The sequence below is a fragment of the Pholcus phalangioides genome, unplaced genomic scaffold (genome assembly GCF_987345545.1).
Source record: "Pholcus phalangioides strain wild (caught in Gottingen) unplaced genomic scaffold, Ppha-v1.0 ptg000009l_1, whole genome shotgun sequence".
NCBI lineage: Eukaryota > Metazoa > Arthropoda > Arachnida > Araneae > Pholcidae > Pholcus > Pholcus phalangioides.
The window spans coordinates 31,883,032-31,895,488 of NW_028301602.1; the positions used below are offsets into that span (position 1 = coordinate 31,883,032).

Genomic DNA, 12,457 nt, shown 5'->3' on the forward strand with positions numbered 1-12,457 from the left:
GATCATTATTACAATACCACTAGGTCAAACGTGTCCCACTAAAAGAAATACCAATGGGTGGACACTTATATACCCCTCTGATCCCTCCTCTCCCGGTAGTTTTCCCCCCAGCATATTATCAATATTTGTATTCTAAATGATATGATTCACGTTCAGTGATTTATTTTAAAGTACTTATTTTACTTTTTTCTCAGAAAAAAAAAATTGTATTGAAAGGGTTAAGATGAGTTCGCGTCCTATAAAGTTGGAAGTTGGAGCCATCGTACCAAATGACTGAAATTATATTACTTTTTTTTTTCATAATTGCTCACTGAAATTTAATTGTACTGTATTTATGGTTTTAATCGAACTAAATGTTGATTTAATTTTTGCGATTTTTCTCCAAATATAGATCCAGGTGAAAGCACCGGCAGTAAAGGTGGCCAAACGAAAAAGAAGTTGGAGGAGAATACTAGTCGTTCAGAATCAATGAGCGACCAACGAGAGACCCCAGAAATGGAAGACAACCACAGCAATCACGCCCCGGAACATGAAACTGGTGATAAGCAAGTGGTGTCTGCGGGATCCTTGTTCAAGTGTCCGTACTGCACTTACTATTGCTACAGACAATACACATTGACGAAGCACATGAAGGTGCACGAGACCGTCATCCCTTCTCCTTCGGCGGCTGAGTCCGATGCTCATCACGCTAATCAAAATTATTGCGAGGCTTGCAATATTCATTTCATGTCATCCAAGACGTATCAGGTTCACAGGCAGGTGTACTGCAAATCGAGGCGTGCGGCGTACGCCAACGCTGCCGAGGTGGCCCGAATACGTCATTCATCGGAAGATCTACCCACCGTCATGCCACCGAGCGAGAACACGTTCATTCTGGGGTCGAACTCTTTAGGCATGCCTCAATCTATAAACGGCTTGCCACCAGTCATTCAACCTCAAGCAATTTTCGCAGCTATTTCGACAAACCCTCTCATACTCGTACCTTGCAACATCGTCAACGGTCAGACTCTAGTAGCCCAGAATGGTGTCATACCTACCGGGACGCCGATAGTTCTTCCACCCAGTGGTGGTGTCATCGAGAACGGAGGTTTGTCCTTCCGGGGAGGTGACCAACAAGTGAAAATAGTACACCCGAACAGTATTTTACAAAATTCTATCTCGAAGCCCAAACCTGCGATGTTATCTGACGCCGTCAAAGATGATCGTGAAGAATCTCCTGGTTTGGAGAGATCCATGGATGATTCGAAAGTGCTGAACTTGAAGAAGAAATCAGTGGATCGTAGGGATTCAGAGCCAGTGAAAAGCGCGTCTGAGGGCGACGGTCCTCTGGATTTGACGGTTAGGAAGAGGAAATCGTCTTGCATAGAAATGAGGCAGCAACAGCACAGACCCGTAGCACGCAGAAGAAACTCCTTGGCTTCGGTGTCACCGATGACGTCTCCAGCGAATTTCTCGTCGTCTTCGTCACCGGAGCAGTCACTTGCGCATCCCGTGGTACGAGCAGTTGGATCGCCAACTGGGTACAGCAGTGAGGCGTCGACATCATCTGCTATAGGCGGTGTCCTTCCGATCAGCGCTTTACACATGAACGGCGCTATCCATGGTGTCTGCGCGGCTGTGGCCGAGCGCTCGTCTCCAGCGGCACCAGCGTTGTTGACTACCATCGAGAACGGAGCCGGTCAACCTACCTTGATACCTATAGGTCCACCACCGGGAAAATTCTTGAAGCACGGTAATAACAAGTGCGAAGATTGCAACATAGTCTTCTACAAGTACGACAACTATCTAGCACACAAGAAACATTACTGTGCCTACCGCCGCCGGCAGCTGGCCAGTCAGGGAGAAGGCGGCTACGTTGGAATGCCGGATCTGTCCGGATCGGACGATAACAATAGCTGTACCGGCTCGTTGAACGACACGTCGTCTAAGAAAGTGAACTCGTCGGAAGACAAATCCTTCGGGTCAATAGATTTCTCGCGCAGGACGATGGATTTCGGGGTGGACTCGATTCCTGCGGTTCAGCACCAGAAGAACCAATCTTCGGTATTTCGTTGCGATGCTTGCGGTGTCAAATTCAGCACCGCGGACAACCTCAACGCTCACCAGACATACTACTGTTCTAGGAAGAAAGATTCGAGATTCAGTGCCCAACAGGCCGTCAGGCGCAACTCCGTCTTGTGCGATAACCAGTGCCAGACTTGCGGGGAAGCAGCAGTAGACGGCCACGAAGACATCTGCTGTCCCGACGAGTGGAAATGCAATTACTGTGACGTCGTTTGTCCGTCACTGAAAACGGCCAGAAGACACCTCCTAACTCATTCTGAAATCCGCGGCTTCTGTTGCATCATTTGTGGCTATCGCGGGAACACGCTTCGTGGCATGAGGACACACGTCTACGAGCACTTGAATGGAAACGCATCCCAAATCGAAGACATCCTTGCCTCATCGGTCGTCGTAGACCCTTACTGGAATAACCACAACTACCGAAATTCGTCTGGCAGTGACGAAGAGTCATGTCCTCCCAGAGAAGATTGCGCATCCGCCACTGAGGAGGTTTCAGTCGAATCCAATGAGCATTTCGATGGTAACAAATCCCCCAGTGCACCTATCCTCAAACAGGAACACGTCAGGGAACATTCCCCGTCGCAGAGTCATCCTGGTTCACCAAAGAGTCCGTGCATTCTCAGCGAGTCAGCTAGTTTCAGCCCTGCGAAGAACACGATGAAGCAGGAGCACATGGACACAGACTCGGAAGGCTCTCCGAAATCCTCAGGATCCAGAGGCTTGAACGCCACCGCCTTCTGCGACGTCGTGATAAAGACGGAGGAAGACGACGACTGCGCGGAGAGGATCCTCCCAGAACGCTCCGAGACGCCGAAACAGACCTACTTCAAAGACAATGTCGACAGTGCCGACGAAGAAGACGCCGACATCGACGTCGATGACAGCTCTGTGGAGACGAGTCGAGTGATAACGGCGACGCACGACGTCGCGACGTCCGTCATCCGCAGAGTTGTGCAGCGTCCGGACGAAGGCAGTGCCTGCGAAGACGAGAAACGCAGGAAAGTCGTCAACCAAAAGAGCGTCGTCCCCAAGAAGAGATCCCGTTCCCAAACGAAATCGAACTCTGAGCTTAAATACTGCAAGTCTTGCGACATATCGTTTCACCATCTGTCGAACTTCATCGCGCATAAAAAGTTCTACTGCGTGTCGCGAGTCATGGAGAATTTCGCGCAAGAAGCTGCCGCGGTTCAGTGACGAATCACGCGATATAAATTATGGATTTTTCTTATCGGTTCTCGACTGCATTATAAGTTGCTCGAGCACAGTATCCCTAGGGCTTCATGAGATCGCCAGGTTCTGTACCAAATGGCGAGTTGATAGATGCACACCACCAAAGTTACACCGCTCCAACACGGTCATGTGCTCTGTCTGCAGTATAAATACGAGGGCTGATCCAAAAAAGGTTACCATGAGTCACATGCAAAAGCCGTATAGCCAGGAAAGGGAACCTGGGTGTCAGGTCCACCTTTCCTAAAATGGGGAAGGGGGGAAATAATTGATAAAGAAAAATCCCATGGTTATTACTCTAGAGCAGCAGTTCTCAACCGGTGCTCAAGGAGCCCCTAGGGCTACTTGGGCACTCCCCAGAGCTCCGAGGCAGCTCGAGGAAAATAAAATAAAACCCAGTAAATTAAAAAAAATATTTGTAATTAAAAATATTTAAAATGAATCGGTAACTTTGATGAATAAATAAAAAATATGCTAGGGGCTCCGCCATAGAAATTACATACCAGAAAGGGCTCCACGCGTCAAAAAAGGTTGAGAACCGCTGTTCTAGAGCAAAGGTCTTCAACCCTGGCCAAATTAAATTTTTCACGAAGCCCGCGGGCCACCAAGTCATACCGCCGTATTATGGGTTATTAAACAGGGTTCCCAAAATTATTGAACACCCATATTTACACTTAATTTGTTTCTTTCATTAAATTTGGATTTTTATTTTTTCAAGCAGAAATTCCCTTTCATTATTAAATTATTTTCAGTTAATTTTTCGTTCATTCTTTATCCATTATTTCTTTCATTATGTAAGTCTGAAATTCACTCGACAAATCTTAAATTATTTTTCATTAATCTTAAATTTTCATCAATTATAAAATTATTACTTCCAAAAATCCTTAATTTTATTCATGAATTTTACCACAATTCTGAAATCACTAAGATTCTGAATTTAATCTTAAGAATTCTGGAAATCGCTCTCAGTAATTCTAAAATTATTTCCTTCAGTAGTTCTGTAAATATTTTTTCATTAACTATATACAGGGGTCTGCCCAGACTTCTTTGCAGGGTCCTGTTTTTGTGAAAATTTTCTTTATTTTTGTGAAGAATGTCATTCATTTTGTGAGAAATGAGTAATTTTGTGGGAAGCGAAATAATCTAGTTGAATCTATCACAAAAGAAATTAAATTTCAAATTTATGGATTCATTTTTTTATTTCGTGAAGGGTCCGTTTTTCAGATCCGAAATTTTGTGAAGGGTCCGTTTTCCAGACCCGGAATTTTTTGAAGGGTCCGAAAACGGACTCAAATTTTGGCTGGGCAGACCCCTGATATAGATTTTCATAAATTATAACATTGTGTTTTTCAATAATTCTAAAGTTTTCTTTTATTGAGGTGTTTTTAGCATTTCTTTAAAATCTGCAGCTATGTATACCTATTAGATGCTGAATTTGGCCTCTCGAAATATGGCTCCGGGTCCACGAGAATTCGTTACACTGGGCTTTTTAATGTATCAAATGCATAGTCTAAATTACTGAATCTGGAAAGTACTGAGCAGTACGGTACAGATAAATACAGCAGTACAGATTTTTCAGTGGCCAGAGCCCTTTAACGATTTTTTTTTTTTTTTTGAATTTATTCTCTTTCCTATGTAAAGTAGTTATTTTCTAAAAATGATCGCGGGGAGCCACAGAAGAAAGCTCGAATGCCACATTTGTCCTGCGGACCATGGGATGAAGACCCCTGTACTACAAGTTAAGCTCCCCCCCCCCCTCAAAATATCAGTTGATCCCATCCGAAGTATAGGGTGTCCAATAAATTCTTTAATGGTTTAAAATGGCATAAAAATTGAAGGAATTGTTTTTTTTATGCGGTTTGCGAAAAAGTTATTCTTTAGAAGGGGATTTTCTTTTGGTTCCTAAAAAAAATGTAGTTAAAATTTTTGTTGATATATACAGCTGATTGAAATTTGACCTCAATCTCTTCTGTATTCGAAACGCTCGTAAAGCTTCACCCGGCGGTTCATAGCTGAGGTAAAACAGCATACCAATAATGCTTTATCCCTCAATGTTGACATCACAATGAAAACCTTATGCGCGCCAGTAACAGGAAAGTTCAGAAACGAACTGTTAATGGTATAACCTTCGTTTTATAGGACCCTGATTTCCAATGCCTTGCTTTCGTGCAGCACTTTCTATCGACAAAAATTTCAACTAAATTTTTTCCCTATACTATAAAAAAAAAATCCCCCCATATGAGAAAAACCTTTCACAAACCGCATTCAATTGTATACCAACCCCTTGAGTTTTTATAAATTTTTAAACCAAACCATTTACGAATTTTTGGAACACCCAGTTCTTGCATAACTGTGGCCACTCATATGTCTATAGATAACACTAGTTAGCCAGAGCACCGTTGGAATAATTTTCTCACCCGTTACAAAATAAATGAAAGCTTCACCTATTAGAAACCTTCGCCCCGTTTCATTTTTTTCCCTACGCCTTTCTACCTCTTTTTTTGTGGAGAAAATAAATGCTCCCTTCGGGGAACCCCGTATGGCGAACTATGCTTGCCGGGGGTTAGTATCTCTTGGTATCTTTCCCTACACCTTTGCGCATCCAACGTCTGTTACAACGGCACCTTGGAAAATTATCGCCATCTATTGAGATGAAAATTACGCAATTGCTTCCTCATGCATGGGATTTTAAGGCAACCTTATACTTTTTCTTTTTTTGGGATAACCCCCATAGGCTTTTTAATGCCCAAAAAATTGAAAGAAGCATTTACGGACATATGTTTTTTGCATTCAGAGTACCTCACGGTACAGTAATTCATCTCGGGCCGGACTTAAGCAAATGCTACATCATAAGGCCACAAAATATTAGGGACAATGAAATCAAAATTGAAAATTGGGTTAATTTTGAATTAACAAAGCCGAAGCTCAAAATTCTGATTTGTAGATCAAATGAGAAATGTATCGAACGTTTTATTAACAGATACACACATATAGACAAGACCTTGACTGGGGCCTTTGGGTCAGGATTTATGGCATGTTCACTCCCTCCCCAGGTCAACACCTTAAGAGAACGGCTTATACAGGATGTCCCATAAATCCGTATATGCTTTAAAAATTCATAAAAAATTGAAGGAATTGGTACATTTGAATGCGGTTCGCCAAAAAGTTCTCATGAAGTTTTTTTTAACACTATGCGACAACAAATTTCTTGACGTGAAATACTCTTAACCTCTTCTGTGTCCGGAAACGTTCGTAAAGGTTCAGCTGAAAATTCGTGTGCAGAGGTATAACAATTTCAGCAATAGAGTTTAGTCCACCGATGGCCAACATCACAATGAAAACCTTAAAAATGGCCAGTCACAAGAAAATTCAGAAATGAGCTGTTATTCGTACACACTGCATTTTATAGGATTCCGATTTGCATATTTTCAGTGATTCGCATTGAAGTGAAAGCGCTCTCTATCGACGAAAAATTGAACTAAATGTTTTTCTGAAGCAAAAAAAAGAGAAAAATCCCATCCCTTCAATGAGAATAATTTTCTCAGAGGTCGCATTCGAGTATACCATATATATATATTTTCATAAATTTCTAAACTAAAAATTTACAGGATATATATACCCCCGTATATATATATTTCTAATAAACATTGATTGGAAAGGTAAAATTGTACAGAATTTATCCCAAAAATTTATCAGTTTATGAATAATGAAGTATTAAAAGTTTTTCCTGTAGTTTTGGGAAGAGTTTCCAACGAATCTGCCAAGCCAAGGCTCTTGTGGATCTCCCATTGATTTTCCTAAATACACTAGACAAAACAAGGATGATAATTCTCCGGATTTCCAGGCCAATCCTTGCCAGCTTCTTACATGGGGTGGAGGGTGATATTATATTAGGGGGGCGCCGAAATTTTTTTTTCTTAACGGGCCGCAATATCATGTCTGGCCTTAGTCATTTATGAATTTAATTATTGCTATTTCTCGGCTTCAAACTCGTGTTGCTCTATGGTCTAGGATTTAAAAAAATAACGGAGGATTTCGCGCGCCATGTCTTCGATTCAGAATGAAAAATTTTGAACAAAGTCAATTACGATTATTTTTTTGTCTGTCCGTGCGTCATCTGTTTCATGTGAATAATTTATTAAACAATTCGTTTTTCTTCCTTCCATCACTGTATATGAATGAACAAAATGATTATTATATTTGATTTTCGGTGGTTCGTTCACGATGAGAATGGGGAAAATAAATTTATATTTTTTGATGTATGAAGTAGTAAAAATGTCTCGAGATGATGTAATTTAATGATCATGATGACGAAGTCTCGTTGTATTTATGTATAATTGTCTGTCGCATTTCCTCTTGTATTTTTACCAGTGACAAAAAAAAAAAATGGCGCTTCAGTGTGATAGCATTTGTAAATTCGATTAATGTATATAGCTAATAAAAGTTTTTTGTTTAAAAGGATCTCTTTCGAAGCGATTATGAATTTTTTTTGGTTGGTGCCGTCATCTGACGGAGCTGTTTCATACTATAAACAGGAGGTAGAGAAAAAAAAGTTTAAAAAATAGTTAAACCTCGATATAACGGTACTCGGAAAAGAACATCGTTGTAGCAAGAACATTCGTTATTAGCTCAGATGTTTGACGGATTTTGTAATTACATGAGAATCGCTAGACCTAGACAAAAAAATGCAGTACTTGAAGTTGATACTTGAATAATAAATATAACTTGCACCGGGGTTTTCCCGAGACAATACCATCAGTCTAGGGGGGTTTTTCCCGAAGAACCCAAAATCACGTTCCCAGATTTTTTTACGCGGGCAATAACATCGTCCGTGGTTTTCCTGTAGATTATAACATCTAGTAGAGATTTCTCGACTTTGTTTTTGTTTAGCCCTTCCCGATTTTTCCATAAGTAAGCCACTACTTATCGAGAGAATCACGCTCAGGCTGTATATTTTCTTTTATTGACACCTCTTACACACGTTCGCTCAAGCACCCAATTATCACATACAAACAATTTCTAATCATCTTCGTCCAGCTCGTACGGAGCAGCATCGAGCAGGGAAGCTTATGGGAATGAATAGACTCTGTATGCCTGAAAAAATGACTACCTCAGTCTGACAGACATCGTTGTAGAGAGGTTATCGCTATATCGAGAGGTAGCATTTTCATCAATTGCCGCCAAATTTATGTTGTCTTCATCTCTCCTGAATTAATGTTTGTTAGTACCCTCACAAAATGCGTTTATGAATGTTTATTCACAGCAAAAAAAATCGGGGTAGGCTGTGCCGCAAGCACGGCGCACAGATCGGAACAGTTATTAAAACTAGAGTAGTATCTCTCTCTCATTCGACCATTGGATTTGTCTCATAAATGCCTACCAGACGGCATCATTGGTTTCTATTTGCGTTGCGAAACTCTCGAGATATAGTGTAAAACAATTTCGTTGCGAAAGGGGTCCGCGAGCCTGATTCCCAGGCCAGAAAAGATATTAAAACGAGAATTGTATCATTGGATTAATGTTAACGAGATAAACCAATAAACATAAAAAAACACCGATGTATTCCGAATACATCCTGAGATATAAGCGTTTAAATTACTTTGTTACACAACTTCTTGCGAATGCACCCAAAATCATCCGATGATTTAAAAGACGTATTCACGTCAAAAATTGTAATCAATTAGTTGAGTAGAATTCAGTTAGTTATTTCATTATGTGAAGTAGTGTTAACACATTAGTCAATACATAGAAAGTAGCTTCACGGCAACTTATTTAGCACTTGGTGTAAAATACCGGTGCTATTAGACACCCTTGAAAGAACAAATACTGTTGAGGAGTATAAAAAATATATATACAGTTAAACCTCGTTAATGAGTCACTCTTGGGAGAGCAAAAATATGACTTAGTCAGCACAGTGACTCGTTAAACGGAGTAAGTCATAGCTGTGCCAATTCCTGCCTGGGGACAATTGGGACTTCCAAAAAGTGACCCGCTAAGCGGAGTGACATGTTAACCGGGTGACATACTAACGAGGTTTGACTGTATATGTTGAATGTGATTGTGTATGAGCAAAATACAACAAATATCGTTATAGCTGTTTCTATATATAACCTCCTCATAAAATATCGTTTTTTTTATCGGGATTTATCGTTGTAGCGAGGTTTCACTGTACATCTATAGAGCAGTGTTTCCCCAACCGTTTTGATGTTGAGGACCCGTTCTAGTGCGGATAAACGCACCTCGCACCCCTTGCCGCCATAGACTAAAGATATATATTATTACTTTTATTACTCCAGGGGGAACTAGAGAAGATCAACTGCCCCGGGTGGCAGATTTTGAGGAGGGGGGGGGGGGAGGGTGACAAATTTTAGGTGGAAGCAAGTTATCAAATTTGAAATTGGTGAGAGAGGCAAAATCATGTTTATCCCGGGCAACAAAAATCCTAGTTACGGCCCTGATACTGCTTATAGTATACTATAGATACTATTCTAGAGATTTTACTATACTGTTATTACTAGATTATTATTACTACTCTATGCTTGCAGCGAAGGTCAATTTCAACGATGCTCCCCCAACGAAAATCCAGAATGTATTGCTCTTTTTATAATTTGCAATCATAAAAATTTGAAGTAATGAATTACAATTTCCCAGCACTAAATGAGTCATTCATGCAAATGGTAGTACAGTTGAACTCGATTATGACGACCTTGGTTGTAACGGCACCTCTGTTATAGCGTCAATAATGGTGGTTCCGACAGGTTTCCATAGTATATAATATTTATTAACCTCGGTTATGCCGTCAACGAAGACGGAAAGACCTCGGATATAACGTCACATTTTTTTTCGTCATTACACATTGTTTATCACAAGTAATAATAATAGCAGTTATAATATGACAAGTATAAGGGACATGTCGTAATTTTGCCCCTCCCACACTTTTTTAAATTCAAATGTCGCGTCTTTTCAACGAAGCTTATTAATTCATAATCTTTACAAAAATCGGAGATGCTTCAATTTCCATAATGAATGAATTATTTTATAATCAGTGAGATAAATACGAGTATTAATCTCTCATATGTATTTTTCCCACCATGTTCTGTTTTATTTATTTATTTTTTCTTTGCGTGAAATGCATTTTAAATCACTACATACTTGAGTTAACACTGCATTTTCGCCAACAAGTATCCATAACTAACAGAGCCCGGAAGTTTAAGCACTAAAAATGGTCAAAATACGGAGGCGAAAAGGCACAAAAAATTTCTTAAATAGTCACTAAAAATGCATTTATAATTAATGGAAAAAAGGAAAAGTAACTAAAAGCTACGATGTTAAGGGTCCAAAAAATTGACTGCACTCACTGAATCTACCGTTCCAATAATAGATTGCAATAATTGCATGACAAGTTGATATTATTATGCCTAAAAAAATGTTTGTGTGAGCAAAATAGTGCAAAATAGAAATTGAAGAGTAATTATATTAAAGCTAAAACATTTTCATGTGAGTTACAGTCGAACCCCGTTATAACGAACTCCAAGAGACAGGAGAAATCACTTTCTCCTGTCTCTTAGAGTTATTCTGGAGTTCTTGGTTCTTGGTTCTGGAGTTTCTCTTGGAGTTCCTGTTATAAAGGAATTCCTTGTTTTCTGCATTGTTTCTATGTAAACTTACCTGGGGGGGGGGGGGGATTAGAAAAGTGTTTGTTTAAACGAGATTTTCGCTATAACGGTATTCGTTAAAAGGGACTCTACCGTACTGTATTTCACTAAAACATTTTCATAATAACCACATATGTTTCTCAAAAATTTTCAAATACTGAACTTTGTATCCGGCTGTATCGAACAACATGGACTCTGGTGCTACTAATATTAATTTCTGTGGATATAGAGTTTGTTTACAGTCTGCACGTGGGGGGGGGGGGAATTGATGCTCTATAATTTATTTATAAATTTAATAACAATTTCACGCAAAATGAACGAATGCGTTGATTGGACATTTACAAATTCAAATTTCATGCCGATGGAAATGGCACAAGAAAGTAGGTAGAATTTAGCAATGGGATATTTTGCATTTAGCAATAGAATATAACATTTGGCAAAATAATTTAGCAATAGAATGTAATATTAGGCAAAAGAATTTAGCAATAGAATATAACATTTGGCAAAATAATTTAGCAATAGAATATAACATTTGGCAAAAGAATTTAGCAATAGAATATAACATTTGGCAAAAGAATTTAGCAATAGAATATAACATTTGGCAAAAGAATTTAGCAATAGAATATAACATTTGGCAAAAGAATTTAGCAATAGAATATAACATTTGGCAAAAGAATTTAGCAATAGAATATAACATTTGGCAAAAGAATTTAGCAATAGAATTTAGCAATAGAATTTAGCAATGGAATTTAGCAAAATAATTTAACAGATTCATTTAACGGATTCATTTGTCTTCTTGCAAAATATGAATGACTTTCTCACGAAAGAAGAGACAGGCAGTCAAAAATCACTGCATTTTTTTGCAGAAAATAATTTTGTGTGTATACACTTTATTTACTAGTTATTTCATTTATACGAGTATCATGTACGCGCCCGTTTCCATAATACAGCATGCACGTCTATTGCATTTCTTAATATTTTGTAAGTAATTAAACTTTTTCAGTAATTAAATATGATTAAGTTAGAGTAACTTTATCTCTGTGAATTTCTCCAGCTCCAGTAGTTTCACTAATACGATATTCGCAAATAGCGCTGTTATTTTAACAAATTTTTCTTTTTCCTCTTTCAATTTCACTGTGAAATTGGAATTCCCGATCAGTTCGAAATTTCCGAACTAACGAAAGCTCTTGAGTTTTTTGTCGGCTGCTGCACATTCGACTTATCGAGATTTGACTGTAATAGCAGACATAAAAAAATTTAAAATTTCTATATACGTACGTCCAAGTAAAAAAGATTTGTCTCCCCATTTCCCTGATTCTTAAAGTTAAAACATTACGAAACACACGTACATTACAATGGACATCAATTTTCTTAACGTTTTTCTAATGGTTCTGGTTCATTAACCTATTGCGCTGGAAATTGATTGACAGAAGCCCGTGACTAACTCGTCCAAAGTGAGCTTTTACTTGTAATAATTTCTATTAAAGTTTTAAGCAGATTGTGTGTAAAAA

At 39.1% G+C, this 12,457-nt stretch overlaps 1 protein-coding gene across 2 annotated transcripts in view; it reads left to right on the plus strand.

Annotated features, from left to right (window-relative positions):
- Positions 1–7,752, plus strand: part of LOC149082819 (uncharacterized) — an 80,566-nt gene extending 72,814 nt beyond the window's left edge. For both annotated transcript variants that reach the window (XM_089235989.1, XM_089235987.1), the window contains exon 5: positions 392–7,752. In XM_089235989.1, the coding sequence (XP_089092115.1) occupies positions 392–3,258 (2,867 nt within the window). In that variant the 3' untranslated portion in view covers positions 3,259–7,752. The remainder of the gene's footprint in view (positions 1–391) is intronic.
- Positions 7,753–12,457: the final 4,705 nt, after the last annotated feature.